The following is a 26,509-nucleotide window of genomic DNA, read 5'->3' as shown; positions in this document are numbered from 1 at the left end:
AGTAGAGGAATACAAATAATATAGTAGAATGTACTGCTGTTTAGAGCAGAAGGTTGACAATGGCCACATGCTATATAATTTACTGAACCTAAATTGAGAGATTAGTGTGTGCCTTAATCATTTCACCACCAGACTTTCTCACCCAAATTTTTTCTGCACCTTTTTCTTCTATACTAAATATTTCCTGAAATAAACCATAATTTTTGAGTCAATTTTCAGTCAATTATTTTTGTCCCAATCTTCTGAAAGTGCAGACTATAAACCGGACTATTTTATGAATTTGTGATGAAAAGAGGGAACTGGTAGTGAAAAGGTTAATCTATTAATGCTTGTAGTATACATAACAGTTTATGAACGTTAAAATACATAAAGTTATGTCCAATGGATGCATATTTATTTCATACATGCATATGATGGACACTCGTTACTTATTAGCCCCCAGGGAGGGGGGCTTGTAGTTTCGCCTTCGTCAGTCCGTTTTTGTTGAAACTTACAAAGACATAGTGGTCAACCATACATGTGCACGTCAATTTATTTTCCGATTAGATAAAATATGGCCGACTGGCGGTCATTTTTAATGCCAAAATTCAGTTAAATTTCTCCTTGTGCGTCCATCGTCATTTCTCAGAGATGGTTTGACCGATTTTGTTGAGACCTTTTACAGATGCACATTGTTTTTCACTTTTTTGAAATAATCAAATATGGCCAACTGGCAGCCATTTTGATGGTTAATTATGGCCTTTTGTCTGTCCATTGATATTTCTCAGAGATGCCTTGACTGATTTCAATGATACTAGGTACAAAGACACAGTGAGGAGGTATATAAATTCACATTGATTTATTTCCTGATTTGATCAAATATGGCTGCCTGGTGGCCATTTTGAATGTCAAAATCCTGTAAAATCAAGTTTTTTGGGTGTGTCCATCATCATTTCTCGGAGATGCCTGGACCAATTTTGCTGAGATTTGGTACAAAGACAGAGTGACCACTGGTACAGACACTAATTGATTTATTCTTTCAAGGAATCAATTAATGAGCTCATTAATTTGAATTATTGTTAATATCTTGTGAACTAATAGTCCAAATCAGACCAAACTTGGTAAACACTTGATTTGTCAATACAAGATACATGCTTTGCAATATTGAATTTCAATTCAATTAATGAGCTCATTTGCATATTTAATGAATTTTGAATTTTCGTTGATATCTTGTGAACTAATAGTCCAAATGAGACCAAAGTTAGTATAGACTTACTTGATCTGTCAATATACTATATGTGCTATGCAATATTGAGTTTCAACTTAATTAACAAGCTCATTTGCATATTTAATTAATTTTGAATTTCTCTTAATATCTTGTGAAATATTAGTCCAAATAAGACCATACTTATTATAGACTTACTTGATATGTCGATATTAGGGTGCCTTGTAATGTTGAGTTTCAACTTAATCTTCCTACCCGATTTTATACATATACATTCAAACTTTATAATTCATAGCCAACTATAATCCCATCTGACATATGGCTGTGTCATCTTCTGATGACTTGGTTATATGGGTAATTTACCTAACAGTTTTTGGTGCACCTCAGGTCATCTTTGCAACTCATTTTTGACTACTGTATTTATTTGGGTAAGAGCCCATGCGTGGTTGAAAGCCCCCCCCCCCCCAAATTTTGATACAATAAAGAAATTAAGGTCATGTCTGGCCATATGCCCAGAGGTTTTTTTCTACACTTTTAATAAAAAAAAATAAAAAAAATAAAAAAACCTAATCTTTTGTTTGTTGTATTAACAGTTAACTTCCTTGCAGTCTGCTGTATTTGATGTATTTTGAGTTCATGTGTATTGGCCGTGTTTGTCAAATGATTTCTCACTGTCGATTTTTATTATTTCTGGTTTATTTGTCACATTGTAAACAATAAATTATTTTTGTTATATTTCTAATGTTGCATTTGTTCATTTTTTTTCGTTGCAAGTTTTCATTTGCCATTCTATTCCCTGCTACAATTTGTATGTTGTCAATTCTCATGAAATTTTGTTTTAATTGCAGGGGATTGCACCCCTATTTTTTGTCAATTTTCCATGTTCAGGACATAGGGCTCTTTCCCAGATAAATACAGTATTTGTGACTCATGCACCACTCTGTGAGCCACAACAGTAAGTCAGAAGACAGAAAATTTCGTAAGAAAATTGTTGATTAAGTTGAGTGGTCCAAATGTTGAATGTGTGGATGAAAAGAGTGGAATGAACTAAAATTAATGTACTATGTTCTGCCTGAAATAAGCACATAATGTTTGGATTCTTTGTATGTCACAGGATCCAGTCTTATTAAAGCCAGTTGGTATAGCATGGGTTTTAATGAATGATGTGAAATCAGTAAAGAAAGCCATTGAATGGTACCATACAGGACAGGTATGTTATCTCAATTTATCTCGTAAATTATCTTCTGTAAATACTTTAATATTTTAAAATTTATTATCAATTATAATTTTACTTTCTCTGAACTCTGAGTCAATTAATTATATTTATATTGGGTCTATATTATAGATGGATTTGGTATGTATGGATGATCTGGGTCCTTTATTATATATGTATTAAGGCAATATTATAGATGGTTTGGGTATATATTATAGATGGATTAGGTCTATATTATAGATGGATTGGGTCTATATTATGGATGGATTTGGTACAGTATGTATGGATGATCTGGGTCCTATATTATATATGTATTGAGGCAATATTATAGATGGTTTGGGTATATATTATAGATGGATTAGGTCTATATTATAGATGGATTGGGTCTATATTATAGATGGATTTGGTATGTATAGATGATCTGGGTCCTATATCATAGATGGATTGAGTCAATATTATAGATAGATTGGGTCTATATTATAGATGGATTTGGTATGTATGGATGATCTGGGTCCTATATTATATATGTATTGAGTCAATATTATAGATAGATTGGGTCTATATTGTAGATGGATTGGGTCTATATGGATGATCTGGGTCCTATATTATATATGTATTGAGTCAATATTATAGATGGTTTGGGTATATATTATAGATGGATTTGGTATGTATGGATGATCTGGGTCCTATATTATAGATGGATTGAGTCAATATTATAGATGGATTGGGATATATTATAGATGGATTACATGTATAGCTCTATATTATAGATGGTTTGGGTATATATGGATGAACTGGGTCCTATATCATAGATGGATTGGGTATATATGGATGAACTGGGTCCTATATTATAGATGGATTGAGTATTTATGGACAAACTGGGTCCTATATTATAGATGGATTTGGTCTATGTTATAGATGGATTGGGTCTATATGGATGAACTGGGTTCTATATTATAGATGGATTGAGTATTTATGGATGAACTGGGTTCTATATTATAGATGGATTGGGTCAGTATTATAGATGGACTGGATTCCATATTATAGATGGATTGGGTCTATAGTATAGATGGATTGGGTATATATGGATGAACTGGGTCCTATATCATAGATGGATTGTGTATTTATGGATGAACTGGGTCCTATATTATAGATGGATTGAGTATTTATGGATGAACTGGGTCCTATATTATAGATGGACTGGGTTCTATATTATAGATGGATTGAGTCTATATTATAGATGGATTGGGTATAAATGGATGAACTGGGTCTTATATTATAGATGGATTGTGTATTTATGGATGAACTGGGTCCTATATTATAGATGGATTTGGTCTATGTTATTGATGGATTGGGTCTATATGGATGAACTGGGTTCCATAATATAGATGGATTGAGTATTTATGGATGAACTGGGTTCTGTATTATAGATGGATTGGGTCAATATTATAGATGGACTGGGTTCTATATTATAGATGGATTGGGTATATATGAATGGATTGGGTCTATAGTATATATGGATTGGGTATATATGGATGAACTGGGTCCTATATTATAGATGGATTGTGTATTTATGAATGAACTAGGTCCTATATTATAGATGGATTGAGTATTTATGGATGAACTGGGTCCTATATTATAGATGGATTTGGTCTATGTTATAGATGGATTGGGTCTATATGGATAAACTGGGTTCTATAATATAGATGGATTGAGTATTTATGGATGAACTGGGTTCTATATTATAGATGGATTGGGTCAATATTATAGATGGACTGGGTTCTATATTATAGATGGATTGGGTATATATGAATGGATTGGGTCTATAGTAAAGATTGAATTGGGTATATATGGATGAACTGGGTCCTATATCATAGATGGACTGGGTCAATATTATAGATGGATTGGATATATATGGATGAACTGGGTCCTATATTATAGATGGATTTGGTCTATGTTATAGATGGATTAGGTCTATATTATTGATGGATTGGGTTCTATATTATAGATGAATTGGGTATATATGGATGGACTGGGTTCTATATTATAGATGGATTGGGTATATATGGATGGACTGGGCTCTATATTAAAGATCGATTGGGTATATATGGATGAACTGGGCCCTATATCATAAATGGAGTGGGTCTATATTATAGATGAATTGGATATATATGGATGAACTGGGTCCTATATTATAGATGGATTGGGTCTATATTATGTTTGGATTGGGTATGTATGAATGGACTGGGTTCTATATTATAGATGGATTGGGTATATATGGATGGACTGGGATATATTATAGATGGATTGGGTATATATGGATGGACTGTGTTCTATATTATAGATGGATTGGGTTCTATTTTATAGATGGATTGGGTCTATATTATAGATGGATTGGGTTTATATTATAGATGGATTGGGTATATATGAATGGACTGGGTTCTATATTATAGATGAATTGGGTATATATGGATGGACTGGGTTCTATATTATAGATGGATTGGGTATATATGAATGGACTGGGTTCTATATTATAAATGGATTGGGTCTATATTATAGATGGATTGGGTATATATGAATGGACTGGGTTCTATATTATAGATGGATTGGGTCTATATTATAGATGGATTGGGTATATATAAATGGACTGGGTTCTATATTATAGATGGATTGGGTATATATGGATGGACTGGGTTCTATATTATAGATGGATTGGGTCTATATTATAGATGGATTGGGTATATATGAATGGACTGGGTTCTATATTATAGATGGATTGGGTCTATACTATAGATGGATTGGGTATATATGAATGGACTGGGTTCTATATTAAAGATGGATTGGGTATATATGGATGGACTGGGTTCTATATTATAGATGGATTGGGTATATATTATAGATGGATTGGATATATATGGATGAACTGGGTCCTATATTATAGATGGATTGGGTCTATATTATGTTTGGATTGGGTATATATGAATGGACTGGGTTCTATATTATAGATGGATTGGGTATATATGGATGGACTGGGATATATTATAGATGGATTGGGTCTATATTATAGATGGATGGACTGGGTTCTATAGTATAGATGGATTGGGTATATATGGATGGACTGGGTTCTATATTATAGATGGATTGGGTCTATATTATAGATGGATTGGGTTTATATTATAGATGGATTGGGTATATATGAATGGACTGGGTTCTATATTATAGATGGATTGGGTATATATGGATGGACTGGGTTCTATATTATAGATGGATTGGGTATATATGAATGGACTGGGTTCTATATTATAAATGGATTTGGTCTATATTATAGATGGATTGGGTATATATGAATGGACTGGGTTCTATATTATAGATGGATTGGGTATATATGGATGGACTGGGTTCTATATTATAGATGGATTGGGTCTATATTATAGATGGATTGGGTATATATGAATGGACTGGGTTCTATATTATAGATGGATTGGGTCTATATTATAGATGGATTGGGTATATGTGAATGGACTGGGTTCTATATTAAAGATGGATTGGGTATATATGGATGGACTGGGTTCTATATTATAGATGGATTGGGTATATATTATAGATGGATTGGATATATATGGATGAACTGGGTCCTATATTTTAGATGGATTGGGTCTATATTATATTTGGATTGGGTATATATGAATGGACTGGGTTCTATATTATAGATGGATTGGGTATATATGGATGGACTGGGTTCTATATTATAGATGGATTGGAACTATATTATAGATGGATTGGGTATATATGGATGGGCTGGGTTCTATATTATAGATGGATTGGGTATTTATGGATGAACTGGGTCCTATATTATAGATGGATTGGGTCTATATTATATTTGGATTGGGTATATATGAATGGACTGGGTTCTATATTATAGATGGATTGGCATATATGGATGGACTGGGTTCTATATTATAGATGGATTGAGTCTATATTATAGATGGATTAGGTATATATGGATGGACTGGGATATATTATAGATGGATTGGGTCTATATTGTAGATGGATTGGGTATATATGGATGGACTGGGATATATTATAGATGGATTGGTCTATATTGTAGATCGATTGGGTATATATGGATGGACTGGGATATATTATATATGGATTGGGTATATATGGATGGACTGGGTTCTATATTATAGATGGATTGAGTCTATATTACAGATGGATTGGGTATATATGGATGGACTGGGATATATTATAGATGGATTGGGTCTATATTATAGATGGATTGGGTATATATGGATGGACTGGGATATATTATGGATGGATTGGGTATATATGGATGGACTGGGTTCTACATTATTGATGGACTGGGTTCTATATTATAGATGGATTGGGTATATATGAATGGACTGGGTTCTATATTATAGATGGATTGGGTATATATGGATGGCCTGTGTTCTATATTATAGATGGATTGGGTTCTATTTTATAGATGGATTGGGTCTATATTATAGATGGATTGGGTTTATATTATAGATGGATTGGGTATATATGAATGGACTGGGTTCTATATTATAGATGAATTGGGTATATATGGATGGACTGGGTTCTATATTATAGATGGATTGGGTATATATGAATGGACTGGGTTCTATATTATAAATGGATTGGGTCTATATTATAGATGGATTGGGTATATATGAATGGACTGGGTTCTATATTATAGATGGATTGGGTCTATATTATAGATGGATTGGGTATATATGAATGGACTGGGTTCTATATTATAGATGGATTGGGTATATATGGATGGACTGGGTTCTATATTATAGATGGATTGGGTCTATATTATAGATGGATTGGGTATATATGAATGGACTGGGTTCTATATTATAGATGGATTGGGTCTATACTATAGATGGATTGGGTATATATGAATGGACTGGGTTCTATATTAAAGATGGATTGGGTATATATGGATGGACTGGGTTCTATATTATAGATGGATTGGGTATATATTATAGATGGATTGGATATATATGGATGAACTGGGTCCTATATTATAGATGGATTGGGTCTATATTATGTTTGGATTGGGTATATATGAATGGACTGGGTTCTATATTATAGATGGATTGGGTATATATGGATGGACTGGGATATATTATAGATGGATTGGGTCTATATTATAGATGGATGGACTGGGTTCTATAGTATAGATGGATTGGGTATATATGGATGGACTGGGTTCTATATTATAGATGGATTGGGTCTATATTATAGATGGATTGGGTTTATATTATAGATGGATTGGGTATATATGAATGGACTGGGTTCTATATTATAGATGGATTGGGTATATATGGATGGACTGGGTTCTATATTATAGATGGATTGGGTATATATGAATGGACTGGGTTCTATATTATAAATGGATTGGGTCTATATTATAGATGGATTGGGTATATATGAATGGACTGGGTTCTATATTATAGATGGATTGGGTATATATGGATGGACTGGGTTCTATATTATAGATGGATTGGGTCTATATTATAGATGGATTGGGTATATATGAATGGACTGGGTTCTATATTATAGATGGATTGGGTCTATATTATAGATGGATTGGGTATATGTGAATGGACTGGGTTCTATATTAAAGATGGATTGGGTATATATGGATGGACTGGGTTCTATATTATAGATGGATAGGGTATATATTATAGATGAATTGGATATATTTGGATGAACTGGGTCCTATATTTTAGATGGATTGGGTCTATATTATATTTGGATTGGGTATATATGAATGGACTGGGTTCTATATTATAGATGGATTGGGTATATATGGATGGACTGGGTTCTATAGTATAGATGGATTGGGTATATATGGATGGACTGGGTTCTATATTATAGATGGATTGGAACTATATTATAGATGGATTGGGTATATATGGATGGGCTGGGTTCTATATTATAGATGGATTGGGTATTTATGGATGAACTGGGTCCTATATTATAGATGGATTGGGTCTATATTATATTTGGATTGGGTATATATGAATGGACTGGGTTCTATATTATAGATGGATTGGCATATATATGGATGGACTGGGTTCTATATTATAGATGGATTGAGTCTATATTATAGATGGATTAGGTATATATGGATGGACTGGGATATATTATAGATGGATTGGGTCTATATTGTAGATGGATTGGGTATATATGGATGGACTGGGATATATTATAGATGGATTGGTCTATATTGTAGATCGATTGGGTATATATGGATGGACTGGGATATATTATATATGGATTGGGTATATAGGGATGGACTGGGTTCTATATTATAGATGGATTGAGTCTATATTACAGATGGATTGGGTATATATGGATGGACTGGGATATATTATAGATGGATTGGGTCTATATTATAGATGGATTGGGTATATATGGATGGACTGGGATATATTATGGATGGATTGGGTATATATGGATGGACTGGGTTCTACATTATTGATGGACTGGGTTCTATATTATAGATGGATTGGGTATATATGAATGGACTGGGTTCTATATTATAGATGGATTGGGTATATATGGATGGACTGGGTTCTATATTATAGATGGATTGGGTCTATATTATAGATGGATTGGGTATATATGAATGGACTGGGTTCTATATTGTAAATGGATTGGGTCTATATTATAGATGGATTGGGTATATATGAATGGACTGGGTTCTATATTATAGATGGATTGAGTCTATATTATAGATGGATTGGGTATATATGGATGGACTGGGATATAATATAGATGGATTGGGTCTATATTATAGATGGATTGGGTATATATGGATGGACTGGGTTCTATATTATAGATGGATTGAGTCTATATTATAGATGGATTGGGTATATATGGATGGACTAGGATATATTATAGATGGATTGGGTCTATATTATAGATGGATTGGGTATGTATGGATGAACTGGGTCCTATATTATAGATGGATTGGGTCTATTATATTTGGATTGGGTATATATGAATGGACTGGGTTCTATATTATAGATGGATTGGGTATATATGGATGGACTGGGTTCTATATTATAGATGGATTGGGTATATATGGATGGACTGGGTTCTATATTATAGATGGATTGGAACTATATTATAGATGGATTGGGTATATATGGATGGGCTGGGTTCTATATTATAGATGGATTGGGTATTTATGGATGAACTGGGTCCTATATTATAGATAGATTGGGTCTATATTATATTTGGATTGGGTATATATGAATGGACTGGGTTCTATATTATAGATGGATTGGTATATTTGGATGGACTGGGTTCTATACTATAGATGGATTGAGTCTATATTATAGATGGATTGGGTATATATGGATGGACTGGGATATATTATAGATGGATTGGGTCTATATTGTAGATGGATTGGGTATATATGGATGGACTGAGATATATTATAGATGGACTGGGTCTATATTGTAGATGGATTGGGTATATATGGATGGACTGGGATATATTATAGATGGATTGGGTATATATGGATGGACTGGGTTCTATATTATAGATGGATTGAGTCTATATTACAGATGGATTGGGTATATATGGATGGACTGGGATATATTATAGATGGATTGGGTCTATATTATAGATGGATTGGGTATATATGGATGGACTGGGATATATTATGGATGGATTGGGTATATGTGGATGGACTGGGTTCTACATTATAGATGGACTGGGTTCTATATTATAGATGGATTGGGTATATATGAATGGATTGGGTTCTATATTATAGATGGATTGGGTCTATATTATAGATGGATTGGGTATATATGAATGGACTGGGTTCTATATTATAAATGGATTGGGTCTATATTATAGATGGATTGGGTATATATGAATGGACTGGGTTCTATATTATAGATGGATTGAGTCTTTATTAAAGATGGATTGGGTATATATGGATGGACTGGGATATATTATAGATGGATTGGGTCTATATTATAGATGGATTGGGTATATATGGATGGACTGGGTTCTATATTATAGATGGATTGAGTATATTATAGATGGATTGGGTATATATGGCTGGACTAGGATATATTATAGATGGATTGGGTCTATATTATAGATGGATTGGGTATATATGGATGAACTGGGTCCTATATTATAGATGGATTGGGTCTATTATATTTGGATTGGGTATATATGAATGGGCTGGGTTCTATATTATAGATGGATTGGGTATATATGGATGGACTGGGATATAATATAGATGGATTGGGTCTATATTATAGATGGATTGGGTATATATGGATGGACTGGGTTCTATATTATAGATGGATTGAGTCTATATTATAGATGGATTGGGTATATATGGATGGACTGGGATATAATATAGATGGATTGGGTCTATATTATAGATGGATTGGGTATATATGGATGGACTGGGTTCTATATTATAGATGGATTGAGTCTATATTATAGATGGATTGGGTATATATGGATGGACTAGGATATATTATAGATGGATTGGGTCTATATTATAGATGGATTGTGTATTTATGGATGAACTGGGTCCTATATTATAGATGGATTTGGTCTATGTTATTGATGGATTGGGTCTATATGGATGAACTGGGTTCCATAATATAGATGGATTGAGTATTTATGGATGAACTGGGTTCTGTATTATAGATGGATTGGGTCAATATTATAGATGGACTGGGTTCTATATTATAGATGGATTGGGTATATATGAATGGATTGGGTCTATAGTATATATGGATTGGGTATATATGGATGAACTGGGTCCTATATTATAGATGGATTGTGTATTTATGAATGAACTAGGTCCTATATTATAGATGGATTGAGTATTTATGGATGAACTGGGTCCTATATTATAGATGGATTTGGTCTATGTTATAGATGGATTGGGTCTATATGGATAAACTGGGTTCTATAATATAGATGGATTGAGTATTTATGGATGAACTGGGTTCTATATTATAGATGGATTGGGTCAATATTATAGATGGACTGGGTTCAATATTATAGATGGATTGGGTATATATGAATGGATTGGGTCTATAGTATAGATGGATTGGGTATATATGGATGAACTGGGTCCTATATCATAGATGGACTGGGTCAATATTATAGATGGATTGGATATATATGGATGAACTGGGTCCTATATTATAGATGGATTTGGTCTATGTTATAGATGGATTAGGTCTATATTATTGATGGATTGGGTTCTATATTATAGATGAATTGGGTATATATGGATGGACTGGGCTCTATATTAAAGATCGATTGGGTATATATGGATGAACTGGGCCCTATATCATAAATGGAGTGGGTCTATATTATAGATGAATTGGATATATATGGATGAACTGGGTCCTATATTATAGATGGATTGGGTCTATATTATGTTTGGATTGGGTATGTATGAATGGACTGGGTTCTATATTATAGATGGATTGGGTATATATGGATGGACTGGGATATATTATAGATGGATTGGGTATATATGGATGGACTGTGTTCTATATTATAGATGGATTGGGTTCTATTTTATAGATGGATTGGGTCTATATTATAGATGGATTGGGTTTATATTATAGATGGATTGGGTATATATGAATGAACTGGGTTCTATATTATAGATGAATTGGGTATATATGGATGGACTGGGTTCTATATTATAGATGGATTGGGTATATATGAATGGACTGGGTTCTATATTATAAATGGATTGGGTCTATATTATAGATGGATTGGGTATATATGAATGGACTGGGTTCTATATTATAGATGGATTGGGTCTATATTATAGATGGATTGGGTATATATAAATGGACTGGGTTCTATATTATAGATGGATTGGGTATATATGGATGGACTGGGTTCTATATTATAGATGGATTGGGTCTATATTATAGATGGATTGGGTATATATGAATGGACTGGGTTCTATATTATAGATGGATTGGGTCTATACTATAGATGGATTGGGTATATATGAATGGACTGGGTTCTATATTAAAGATGGATTGGGTATATATGGATGGACTGGGTTCTATATTATAGATGGATTGGGTATATATTATAGATGGATTGGATATATATGGATGAACTGGGTCCTATATTATAGATGGATTGGGTCTATATTATGTTTGGATTGGGTATATATGAATGGACTGGGTTCTATATTATAGATGGATTGGGTATATATGGATGGACTGGGATATATTATAGATGGATTGGGTCTATATTATAGATGGATGGACTGGGTTCTATAGTATAGATGGATTGGGTATATATGGATGGACCTGGTTCTATATTATAGATGGATTGGGTCTATATTATAGATGGATTGGGTTTATATTATAGATGGATTGGGTATATATGGATGGACTGGGTTCTATATTATAGATGGATTGGGTATATATGAATGGACTGGGTTCTATATTATAAATGGATTGGGTCTATATTATAGATGGATTGGGTATATATGAATGGACTAGGTTCTATATTATAGATGGATTGGGTATATATGGATGGACTGGGTTCTATATTATAGATGGATTGGGTCTATATTATAGATGGATTGGGTATATATGAATGGACTGGGTTCTATATTATAGATGGATTGGGTCTATATTATAGATGGATTGGGTATATGTGAATGGACTGGGTTCTATATTAAAGATGGATTGGGTATATATGGATGGACTGGGTTCTATATTATAGATGGATTGGGTATATATTATAGATGGATTGGATATATATGGATGAACTGGGTCCTATATTTTAGATGGATTGGGTCTATATTATATTTGGATTGGGTATATATGAATGGACTGGGTTCTATATTATAGATGGATTGGGTATATATGGATGGACTGGGTTCTATAGTATAGATGGATTGGGTATATATGGATGGACTAGGTTCTATATTATAGATGGATTGGAACTATATTATAGATGGATTGGGTATATATGGATGGGCTGGGTTCTATATTATAGATGGATTGGGTATTTATGGATGAACTGGGTCCTATATTATAGATGGATTGGGTCTATATTATATTTGGATTGGGTATATATGAATGGACTGGGTTCTATATTATAGATGGATTGGCATATATGGATGAACTGGGTTCTATATTATAGATGGATTGAGTCTATATTATAGATGGATTAGGTATATATGGATGGACTGGGATATATTATAGATGGATTGGGTCTATATTGTAGATGGATTGGGTATATATGGATGGACTGGGATATATTATAGATGGATTGGTCTATATTGTAGATCGATTGGGTATATATGGATGGACTGGGATATATTATATATGGATTGGGTATATATGGATGGACTGGGTTCTATATTATAGATGGATTGAGTCTATATTACAGATGGATTGGGTATATATGGATGGACTGGGATATATTATAGATGGATTGGGTCTATATTATAGATGGATTGGGTATATATGGATGGACTGGGATATATTATGGATGGATTGGGTATATATGGATGGACTGGGTTCTACATTATTGATGGACTGGGTTCTATATTATAGATGGATTGGGTATATATGAATGGACTGGGTTCTATATTATAGATGGATTGGGTATATATGGATGGCCTGTGTTCTATATTATAGATGGATTGGGTTCTATTTTATAGATGGATTGGGTCTATATTATAGATGGATTGGGTTTATATTATAGATGGATTGGGTATATATGAATGGACTGGGTTCTATATTATAGATGAATTGGGTATATATGAATGGACTGGGTTCTATATTATAGATGGATTGGGTATATATGAATGGACTGGGTTCTATATTATAAATGGATTGGGTCTATATTATAGATGGATTGGGTATATATGAATGGACTGGGTTCTATATTATAGATGGATTGGGTCTATATTATAGATGGATTGGGTATATATGAATGGACTGGGTTCTATATTATAGATGGATTGGGTATATATGGATGGACTGGGTTCTATATTATAGATGGATTGGGTCTATATTATAGATGGATTGGGTATATATGAATGGACTGGGTTCTATATTATAGATGGATTGGGTCTATACTATATATGGATTGGGTATATATGAATGGACTGGGTTCTATATTAAAGATGGATTGGGTATATATGGATGGACTGGGTTCTATATTATAGATGGATTGGGTATATATTATAGATGGATTGGATATATATGGATGAACTGGGTCCTATATTATAGATGGATTGGGTCTATATTATGTTTGGATTGGGTATATATGAATGGACTGGGTTCTATATTATAGATGGATTGGGTATATATGGATGGACTGGGATATATTATAGATGGATTGGGTCTATATTATAGATAGATGGACTGGGTTCTATAGTATAGATGGATTGGGTATATATGGATGGACTGGGTTCTATATTATAGATGGATTGGGTCTATATTATAGATGGATTGGGTTTATATTATAGATGGATTGGGTATATATGAATGGACTGGGTTCTATATTATAGATGGATTGGGTATATATGGATGGACTGGGTTCTATATTATAGATGGATTGGGTATATATGAATGGACTGGGTTCTATATTATAAATGGATTGGGTCTATATTATAGATGGATTGGGTATATATGAATGGACTGGGTTCTATATTATAGATGGATTGGGTATATATGGATGGACTGGGTTCTATATTATAGATGGATTGGGTCTATATTATAGATGGATTGGGTATATATGAATGGACTGGGTTCTATATTATAGATGGATTGGGTCTATATTATAGATGGATTGGGTATATGTGAATGGACTGGGTTCTATATTAAAGATGGATTGGGTATATATGGATGGACTGGGTTCTATATTATAGATGGATTGGGTATATATTATAGATGGATTGGATATATTTGGATGAACTGGGTCCTATATTTTAGATGGATTGGGTCTATATTATATTTGGATTGGGTATATATGAATGGACTGGGTTCTATATTATAGATGGATTGGGTATATATGGATGGACTGGGTTCTATAGTATAGATGGATTGGGTATATATGGATGGACTGGGTTCTATATTATAGATGGATTGGAACTATATTATAGATGGATTGGGTATATATGGATGGGCTGGGTTCTATATTATAGATGGATTGGGTATTTATGGATGAACTGGGTCCTATATTATAGATGGATTGGGTCTATATTATATTTGGATTGGGTATATATGAATGGACTGGGTTCTATATTATAGATGGATTGGCATATATATGGATGGACTGGGTTCTATATTATAGATGGATTGAGTCTATATTATAGATGGATTAGGTATATATGGATGGACTGGGATATATTATAGATGGATTGGGTCTATATTGTAGATGGATTGGGTATATATGGATGGACTGGGATATATTATAGATGGATTGGTCTATATTGTAGATCGATTGGGTATATATGGATGGACTGGGATATATTATATATGGATTGGGTATATATGGATGGACTGGGTTCTATATTATAGATGGATTGAGTCTATATTACAGATGGATTGGGTATATATGGATGGACTGGGATATATTATAGATGGATTGGGTCTATATTATAGATGGATTGGGTATATATGGATGGACTGGAATATATTATGGATGGATTGGGTATATATGGATGGACTGGGTTCTACATTATTGATGGACTGGGTTCTATATTATAGATGGATTGGGTATATATGAATGGACTGGGTTCTATATTATAGATGGATTGGGTATATATGGATGGACTGGGTTCTATATTATAGATGGATTGGGTCTATATTATAGATGGATTGGGTATATATGAATGGACTGGGTTCTATATTATAAATGGATTGGGTCTATATTATAGATGGATTGGGTATATATGAATGGACTGGGTTCTATATTATAGATGGATTGAGTCTATATTATAGATGGATTGGGTATATATGGATGGACTGGGATATAATATAGATGGATTGGGTCTATATTATAGATGGATTGGGTATATATGGATGGACTGGGTTCTATATTATAGATGGATTGAGTCTATATTATAGATGGATTGGGTATATATGGATGGACTAGGATATATTATAGATGGATTGGGTCTATATTATAGATGGATTGGGTATGTATGGATGAACTGGGTCCTATATTATAGATGGATTGGGTCTATTATATTTGGATTGGGTATATATGAATGGACTGGGTTCTATATTATAGATGGATTGGGTATATATGGATGGACTGGGTTCTATATTATAGATGGATTGGGTATATATGGATGGACTGGGTTCTATATTATAGATGGATTGGAACTATATTATAGATGGATTGGGTATATATGGATGGGCTGGGTTCTATATTATAGATGGATTGGGTATTTATGGATGAACTGGGTCCTATATTATAGATAGATTGGGTCTATATTATATTTGGATTGGGTATATATGAATGGACTGGGTTCTATATTATAGATGGATTGGTATATATGGATGGACTGGGTTCTGTACTAAAGATGGATTGAGTCTATATTATAGATGGATTGGGTTTATATGGATGGACTGGGATATATTATAGATGGATTGGGTCTATATTGTAGATGGATTGGGTATATATGGATGGACTGAGATATATTATAGATGGACTGGGTCTATATTGTAGATGGATTGGGTATATATGGATGGACTGGGATATATTATAGATGGATTGGGTATATATGGATGGACTGGGTTCTATATTATAGATGGATTGACTCTATATTACAGATGGATTGGGTATATATGGATGGACTGGGATATATTATAGATGGATTGGGTCTATATTATAGATGGATTGGGTATATATGGATGGACTGGGATATATTATGGATGGATTGGGTATATGTGGATGGACTGGGTTCTACATTATAGATGGACTGGGTTCTATATTATAGATGGATTGGGTATATATGAATGGATTGGGTTCTATATTATAGATGGATTGGGTCTATATTATAGATGGATTGGGTATATATGAATGGACTGGGTTCTATATTATAAATGGATTGGGTCTATATTATAGATGGATTGGGTATATATGAATGGACTGGGTTCTATATTATAGATGGATTGAGTCTTTATTAAAGATGGATTGGGTATATATGGATGGACTGGGATATATTATAGATGGATTGGGTCTATATTATAGATGGATTGGGTATATATGGATGGACTGGGTTCTATATTATAGATGGATTGAGTATATTATAGATGGATTGGGTATATATGGCTGGACTAGGATATATTATAGATGGATTGGGTCTATATTATAGATGGATTGGGTATATATGGATGAACTGGGTCCTATATTATAGATGGATTGGGTCTATTATATTTGGATTGGGTATATATGAATGGGCTGGGTTCTATATTATAGATGGATTGGGTATATATGGATGGACTGGGTTTTATATTATAGATGGATTGGGTATATGTGGATGGACTGGGTTCTATATTTTAGATCAATTGTGTCTATATTATAGATGGATTGGGTATATATGGATGGACTGGGATATATTATAGATGGATTGGGTATATATGGATGGACTGGGATATATTATAGATGAATTGGGTCTATATTATAGATGGATGGACTGGGTTCTATAGTATAGATGGATTGGGTATATATGGATGGACTGGGTTCTATATTATAGATGGATTGGGTCTATATTATACAGTCAAAACTCGTTAGTACGAACTCAGTTACAACGAAATACCGGTTACAACGAACGAACTGGGAAGTCCCGTTTGAAAATCCATTATCCCTATGGTAATTGACATCGCTTAGAACGAACTCGTTTATTACGAAAACCCGCTTAGTACGAATGGCTTTTCTCTGAAAAACAATGGTCTGTAGCATCTATAGCGAACATTTCATTCACTCAAACAGCTGCGAAATCCTAAAACCACCCGCTGAATACACGGTGTTACGTTTACGCTGTTGCGTAAAATAAAAACAATGTAGCCATTGACTTGGCGTGAAAATCCTTTGTGTACGTGACTTTCAGTGTCTAGCCACTTTCGACGCCTTGCTGCTCGAGTTTTTAATTTTAAAATTCACAATTAAAAAGTGTGAAGCATGGACGCTGTCAATTTTAGATGAATTATGGCGACTACGAGTGAGATGCCAGTTTCCGTCCTGACTTCAAAATGTCAACAACTCGTGTCAAACGGCATGCCTTGTCGTTGGACTGCAAAGTCCAAATGATCAAAGCGATCGAGTCGGGTATTCGTCATGGCGATGTCTGTAGAAAATTTGATGTTAAACCCAGTACACTGTCAACGATTTTAAAGAAAAAAACTGATGTTTTGAAGATGTTCGAACACAACAAAATTGAGCCGTGGCGGAAGCGAATGCGGTTTTCAGCAGTCGACGATATTGAGCAGGCATTGCTGAAATGGTTTACCAGTGCCCGTTCTATGAATGTCCCAATCAGCGGTCCTATCCTCCAGGCAAAGGCCAAAGATTTAGGACAGAAAATGAATCGTGCCGAATTCAAAGCCAGTAATGGCTGGCTGGAGAGATTCAAATCCCGACACGGTATCACGTTCAAATCCATGTGCAGCGAAGCTGCTTCTGTCAGCGATGACATGGTTAATGACTGGGTAACGTTAACATTGCCCGGACTCATCGATGGCTACGCTCCCAGAGATATTTTTAATGCCGACGAAACTGGGTTATTTTTCCGCCTGATGCCCGATAAGACATTATCATTCAAGAATGACGTATGCTCTGGAGGAAAGAAAAGTAAAGAAAGTTTGGCTGTGATGCTTTGCGCAAATATGGATGGATCTGAAAAACTCACTGGTCATCGGAAAATCAAAAAACCGTAGGTGTTTCAAAAACGTGAAATCCCTACCCGTCGATTACAAGGCAAACAAAAAAGCGTGGATGGTCAGCGATTTGTTCATCGAATGGCTTCACAAACTGGACAAGAAGTACAAACGCCAGAAAAGAAAAATTCTCATGTTTGTCGACAACTGTCCCGCCCATCCAGCTGTCAAAAACCTCAAAGCCATCAAACTCGCCTTTCTCCCGCCTAATACAACTTCGAAGCTGCAACCGATGGACCAGGGCGTGATTAGAAATTTCAAGTGTTTTTACCGCCAACGAGTAGTTTAGAGAATGTTGGTGAATCGTGATTCAGGTGAAACCCTACCCACGATCAATGTCAAAGATGCGATCAACATGCTTCATTCGTCCTAGCAAAAAGTTACCGATACCAACATTGCCAACTGCTTCAGAAAGGCGTCGTTTGTACATTCGCCAAATCCCGACGTGGAACAGGAAGTCAGATCGTGGAGACATTACGGCCGATAACACCAGTGATGTTGAATGTTTATGGGACAATTTAGCCCATCATATCGAATTACCAGAAATTTCATTTTCGGATTTTGTCTGCGCAGACGACGAAACTGGTGTTTGTGAATCGCCATCAGACGATGCAATCATAGCGTCCATTTTGGAACAAAACGCTGAGACCGATGAAAACGACATCGAAAATGTCAGCCCAGACATTCTTGTTGATATCAAACTGCCTTCATCGTCGGAAGCTATGGATTGCATAGTAAAATTACGCACTTATCTTCAGTCCCGTGAAAATGTTGAAACTTTGATTTTTTCACAACTTTCAACTATTTTTTTATATATATATATATATATTTTTTTATTATAGTATATTTTCGCTTGCTGAAAAATGTCCAACTTCAAAATAGGTAGTTGGAATATCAATGGGTTGAATAGCAGTAAGCTGTCAAATGCTGATTTTATTAATTACACCTCTTCCCTAGACTTGGTTTGTTTCCAAGAAACTTGGCTTAGCAGTAACAGTAGTGTTAGATTAGAAAACAGCCTAGATTCATATGAGGTGATACGTCAAGACAGAAATCTTGGTCGCTCAAAAAAACAAAGAGGGGGTGTCGCTGTTCTATTTAAAAGTAAATACAAACAGTACATTACTCATATTTCTGGCAATACAGCACATTTTATTTGGTGTAAGATTGACAAAAAAATCTGTGCTACTAATAATGATTTATACATTGGTTGTATTTACATCCCACCTGAGAACTCATTCCTTTATAAGAACAAGGATGTTGATCTGTTTAGTTATCTGGAAAAAGACATTTTACAATTCTCATCCAAAGGTGATGTTCTTCTCTTAGGGGATTTCAATGCTAGAATTGGTAGCCTTGATGATAGAATTGATGATAGCAGAAATATGCATCTTCCCTTACCATCCTACTATATTAATGACAATTTTGGCAACAGAAATACTATGGATGTTAATTCATCATGCTGTATTAACAAATTTGGTAAAAAATTAATTCAGTTGTGTATTGATTGAAACCTCATCATTCTGAATGGTAGAACTATTGGTGACTCTACAGGAAAATACACATGTCACACTCCCCGGGGTAGCAGTACAATCGATTACGGGATAACTTCAAAGAATTTATGCGACTCATTACAATATTTTAAAGTAGCCGATTTGTCTCATTTATCAGACCACTGTACTTTAACTTTAATAATCTATGAAGATTAATATTAACATGTGTCTAAATGAAAATAATAAAAGCAATAATAAATTAGATCCTTTACCATCAAAATATATGTGGAATGACCAGGCTAAGGACAATTATCAAACAAACCTTGAAAAGTTAAATAATAATGAAATTAACAATTTTATGAGCAAACCTTATAGCATTTATGAGTCAGAAACTGCAGTCACAGATTTTGAAAATTTAATTACAAATATTGCAGGACAAATGTCTAAAGAAAATTACTCCTAAACTTAAAAAAAATAAACGCAAAAGTAAACAAAAAAATTGGTTTGACCAGGATTGTTGGTCCCTTCGTAAGGAGTTAAGGAGCCTATCACGTTTATTACAAAAGTATCTTCAAGATCCATATATCCGAGGGAATTCTTTCAAACCCGTAAACAGAAAAAAAACTAATCAAACATAAAAGTAATCAGAAAATGATTGCACAACTCAAAGAATTGGAAAATTCTAAATCAGACACATCTAAATTTTGGAAGATTCTTCGTGATATGAAAACCCCAGTAATAATAATGGGAATGTTCAACCTGGTGATTGGTTGGTTTACTTTAAGAACCTACTTAATACTGATAGCAGCATATCAAACTCTGAGATTTTGAATGAACTGGAGAATAGTGAAAAGAGTGCAAGTAGCAACCCCTATTTAGACAGACCAATCTTAAAAAATGAAATAACTAAAGCCATTAGACTTCTTAAAAGTAACAAGGCTTCGGCAGAAGATAGAATTTGCAATGAATTGTTAAAATACGGTGAACATCACTTATTAGATGCAATACATAAACTCTTTAATATTGTTTATAGTTCAAATAACTATCCACATTCTTGGAGCACTGGCCTGTTGGTACCAATCCACAAATCTGGGTCGAAAAATAACCCGGCCAACTACAGGGGAATTGCCATCTCTAGCTGTCTTGGCAAGTTATTCAATAGTATTCTAAATATTAGGCTGACATCATTTTTAGACTCTAATAACATTCTTTCCGGTCGACAGTTCAGATTCAGGCATGATTGTCGAACTACAGACAATCTTTTCATACTAAAAACCCTGGTAAATAAATATCTCTACAGTGGTAAGTCAGAGAGCGCCAATAAACAAAATAACACAAATATTAAAAAATCAAAAAAATTATATGCCTGCTTTATTGACCTTAGAAAGGCCTTTGACAGTGTCTGGCATGATGGTCTATTCAAAAAATTAATCAAATATGGTATAACAGGAAAAATGTATCAAACTATCAAAAACATGTACTGCAGTAAAGTAAAATATAAAGTAAATGTAAAGAAGGCTTAACAAAACAATTTCAGTCCAATATTGGTGTTAAACAGGGATGTAATCTTAATCCAACTCTCTTCAATCTTTTTTTAAATGACCTGCCCACTATTTTCAATCCTAATACCTGTGATCCTCCTTATTTAGAAAACTCGCATGTCAGCTGTCTACTCTATGCCGATGATATTGTGATACTTTCTAAAACTAAACAGGGATTACAGACATGTCTTGATAGTTTGGCATTGTATGCTAAAACGTGGAAGCTCTCTGTCAACACTGACAAAACCAAAATTTTAATTTTTAATAAATCAAACAGACGTTTGAATAATGATACATTTTTTCTTGGAGGTATCGAACTTGATACAGTTATTAAAATCTTATAACTATCTGGGACTAGTCATTAGTGCCAATGGTAGGTTTAAGGATGGCCTAAAAAACCTTAAACGTAAGGCTCAAAAAGCTCTGTTTTCAATGAAAGCAAAGCTTGGCTCAATACAAAACATAAGTATAAAAGTTTCAATTTCCCTTTTTGACAAACTCATCAGACCTATCCTCATTTATGGTTGTGATGTTTGGGGTGATGAGTTCTCCACTAAATCACCTATTGAAGACGTTCAATTAAGTTATTGTTGGTATCTACTGGGAGTGTCACAACACACACCAATTATGGCCATGTATAGCGAGTTAGGCAGATACCCCCTAGACGTATTTATAAAAAAACAAATAATTAAATATTACAGTCGGGCCATGAATTCTAATAATGCGTTACTCAAGGAAGCTTTTGTGGTTAACCAAAACATTAAAAGTAAATGGTATCTAGAAGTGACATCATTATTAAACAATATCCAACAATATCATTCAGTTAACAACTGTGATAAATTAACCTCGGCACAAATGAAACAAATTGATTTGGGCATCAAGGATTTATTTCTAACAAGATGGAAAGGTGAGGTCCATAATGATAACCGCACCAAAGCAAATGAGAAAAACAAACTAAGAACATATCGGCTAATCAAATCAGATTTAAAACTTGAGCCATATTTAGTCAAGCTAAAAAACTTTGAACTGCGTAGTGTGCTTACCAAATTTCGTCTTAGTGACCATAGTCTCAAAATTGAAATGGGTCGTCATAAAAAAATCCCATTAAACAACAGGGTTTGTGACATGTGTAACAAAGGTCTAATTGAGGATGAAATGCATTTTCTGCTGGAATGCAACAAATATAATGAGTTGCGTGCCAAACTGTTCAATAAAGCTAAGGATATGATCCCAGCATTTGAAAATAAACCTGCAGAGAAAAAATTCATGGAATTGTTACAGAATGAAAACATTATTATACCAGTAGCACAGTTCATAAGTAAAAGCTTTGAAGTCAGGAAGCAGGGTCTTACTTGACATCTTAATGCCTGCTGTCAATTTTGTAATTTTATATTAGATTGTATTTTAGAGATTTTGTATTATTTAGTAATTTAGTGATTGTATTTGTTATTTAGTATATTGTGTTTTTGTTTTGTTTTTTTATATATATATTTCTCCTTGTACTTTGTGACCATTTTCTTTCCTTCCGGGGATTGTGTAAGAGTCAATAAGTAAATAAATAAATAAAAATAAATAAATAAATCGAGGACATGCTGTTCACATCGATTTGTTCTGGTCGTCGTCAAACCAAAATTACCGACTTTTTAAAATATCCATCCGTGTTAATATCGAACAATTTACATTACAGATTTTTTTACCGTATTACAAATGTAATGGGTGCAATGTGAATTTTATTTTTTTATGACTGAGAAATCATGAAACGAATACAATGAATACATGTGTGTTTGTAAATGCATACGTGACAAATTCAGTCGATCCAGCATGGCGTACTAAGAATTTCTTTATTCATTTATTTATACATTTACTTTGAATAATGAACAGTACATTTGTATTTTCCATTTTAATATTATTTTAATAAACATGACAACGTTTATTTCAATACTAATTTGTGAGTTTTTAATGTTGGGTCTAGTGTTTAAAATGGCGCCATAGTTTTGTTTACCCTGACTTATGGTAATTAGTTTGTTTCTGTAAAGCGCCCTCTAGTGGCGATCAGTTATTACGAACACCGGTTATAACGAATATATTCACCTGGGACCTTGATATTCGCACTAACGAGGTTTGACTGTAGATGGATTGGGTATATATGGATGGACAGGGATATATTATAGATGGACTGGGCCTATAGTATAGATGGATTTGGTATATATGGATGGACTGGGTTCTATATTACAGATGGATTGGGTATTTATGGATGAACTGGGTTCTATATTATAGATGGATTGGGTCTATATTATATTTGGATTGGGTATATATGGATGGACTGGGTTCTATATAATAGATGGATTGGGTTCTATATTATAGATGGATTGAGTCTATATTATAGATGGATTGGGTATATATGGATGGACTGGGATATATTATAGATGGATTGGGTCTATATTATAGATGAATTGGGTATTTATGGATGGACTGGGATATATTATAGATGGATTGGGTCTATATTATATTTGGATTGGGTATATATGAATGGACTGGGTTCTATATTATAGATGGATTGGGTATATATGGATGGACTGGGTTCTATATTATAGATGGATTGGGTATATATGGATGGACTGGGATATATTATAGATGGATTGGGTCTATATTATAGATGGATTGGGTATATATGGATGGGCTGGGATATATTATAGATGGATTGGGTCTATATTATAGATGGATTGGGTATGTATGGATGGACTGGGTTCTATATTATAGATGGATTGAGTCTATATTATAGATGGATTGGGTATATATGGATGGACTGGGATATATTATATATGGATTGGGTTTATATTATAGATGAATTGGGTATATATGGATGGCCTGGGATATATTATAGATGGATTGGGTATATATGGATGGACTGGGTTCTATATTATAGATGGACTGGGTTCTATATTATAGATGGATTGGGTATATATGGATGGACTGGGTTCTATATTATAGATGGATTAGGTATATATGGATGGACTGGGTTCTATATTAAAGATGGATTGAGTCTATATTACAGATGGATTGGGTATATATGGATGGACTGGGATATATTATAGATGGATTGGGTCTATATGGATGGACTGGGTTCTATATTATATACGGATTGAGTCTATTATAGATGGATTGGGTATATATGGATGGACTGGGATATATTAAAGATGGATTGGGTATATATGGATGGACTGGGTTCTATATTATAGATGGACTGGGTTCTATATTATAGATGGACTGGGTTCTATATTATAGATGGACTGGGTTCTATATTATAGATGGATTGGGTATATATGAATGGACTGGGTTCTATATTATAGATGGATTGGGTATATATGGATGGACTGGGTTCTATATTATAGATGGATTGGGTCTATATTATAGATGGATTGGGTATATATGAATGGACTGGGTTCTATATTATAGATGGATTGTGTCTATATTATAGATGGATTGGGTATATATGAATGGACTGGGTTCTATATTATAGATGGATTGAGTCTATATTATAGATGGATTGGGTATATATGGATGGACTGGGTTCTATATTATAGATGGATTGAGTCTATTATAGATGGATTGGGTATATATGGATGGACTGGGATATATTATAGATGGATTTGGTCTATATTATAGATGGATTGGGTATATATGGATGAACTGAGTCCTATATTATAGATGGATTGGGTCTATATTATATTTGGATTGGGTATATATGAATGGACTGGGTTCTATATTATAGATGGATTGGGTATATATGGATGGACTGGGTTCTATATTATAGATGGATTGGGTATATGTGGATGGACTGGGTTCTATATTTTAGATCGATTGAGTTTATATTATAGATGGATTGGGTATATATGGATGGACTGGAATATATTATAGATGGATTGGGTATATATGGATGGACTGGGATATATTATAGATGGATTGGGTCTATATTATAGATGGATGGACTGGGTTCTATAGTATAGATGGATTGGGTATATATGGATGGACTGGGTTCTATATTATAGATGGATTGGGTATATATTGATGGACAGGGATATATTATA

At 33.9% G+C, this 26,509-nt stretch overlaps 1 protein-coding gene across 1 annotated transcript in view; it reads left to right on the top strand.

Annotated features, from left to right (window-relative positions):
* The window catches only part of LOC100372267 (uncharacterized), a 105,726-nt gene that overhangs the window by 72,292 nt on the left and 6,925 nt on the right, over positions 1-26,509 (top strand). Inside the window, exon 15 of the mRNA XM_085492812.1 lies at positions 2,319-2,414. Coding sequence (XP_085348938.1) covers positions 2,319-2,414 — 96 coding nt within the window. The remainder of the gene's footprint in view (positions 1-2,318; positions 2,415-26,509) is intronic.

The sequence above is a fragment of the Saccoglossus kowalevskii genome, chromosome 18 (genome assembly GCF_978046115.1).
Source record: "Saccoglossus kowalevskii chromosome 18, keSacKowa6.1, whole genome shotgun sequence".
Taxonomy (NCBI): Eukaryota; Metazoa; Hemichordata; class Enteropneusta; family Harrimaniidae; genus Saccoglossus; species Saccoglossus kowalevskii.
Note: the sequence above shows the minus strand (reverse complement) of the source record. Positions and strands in the feature narration are given on the sequence as shown.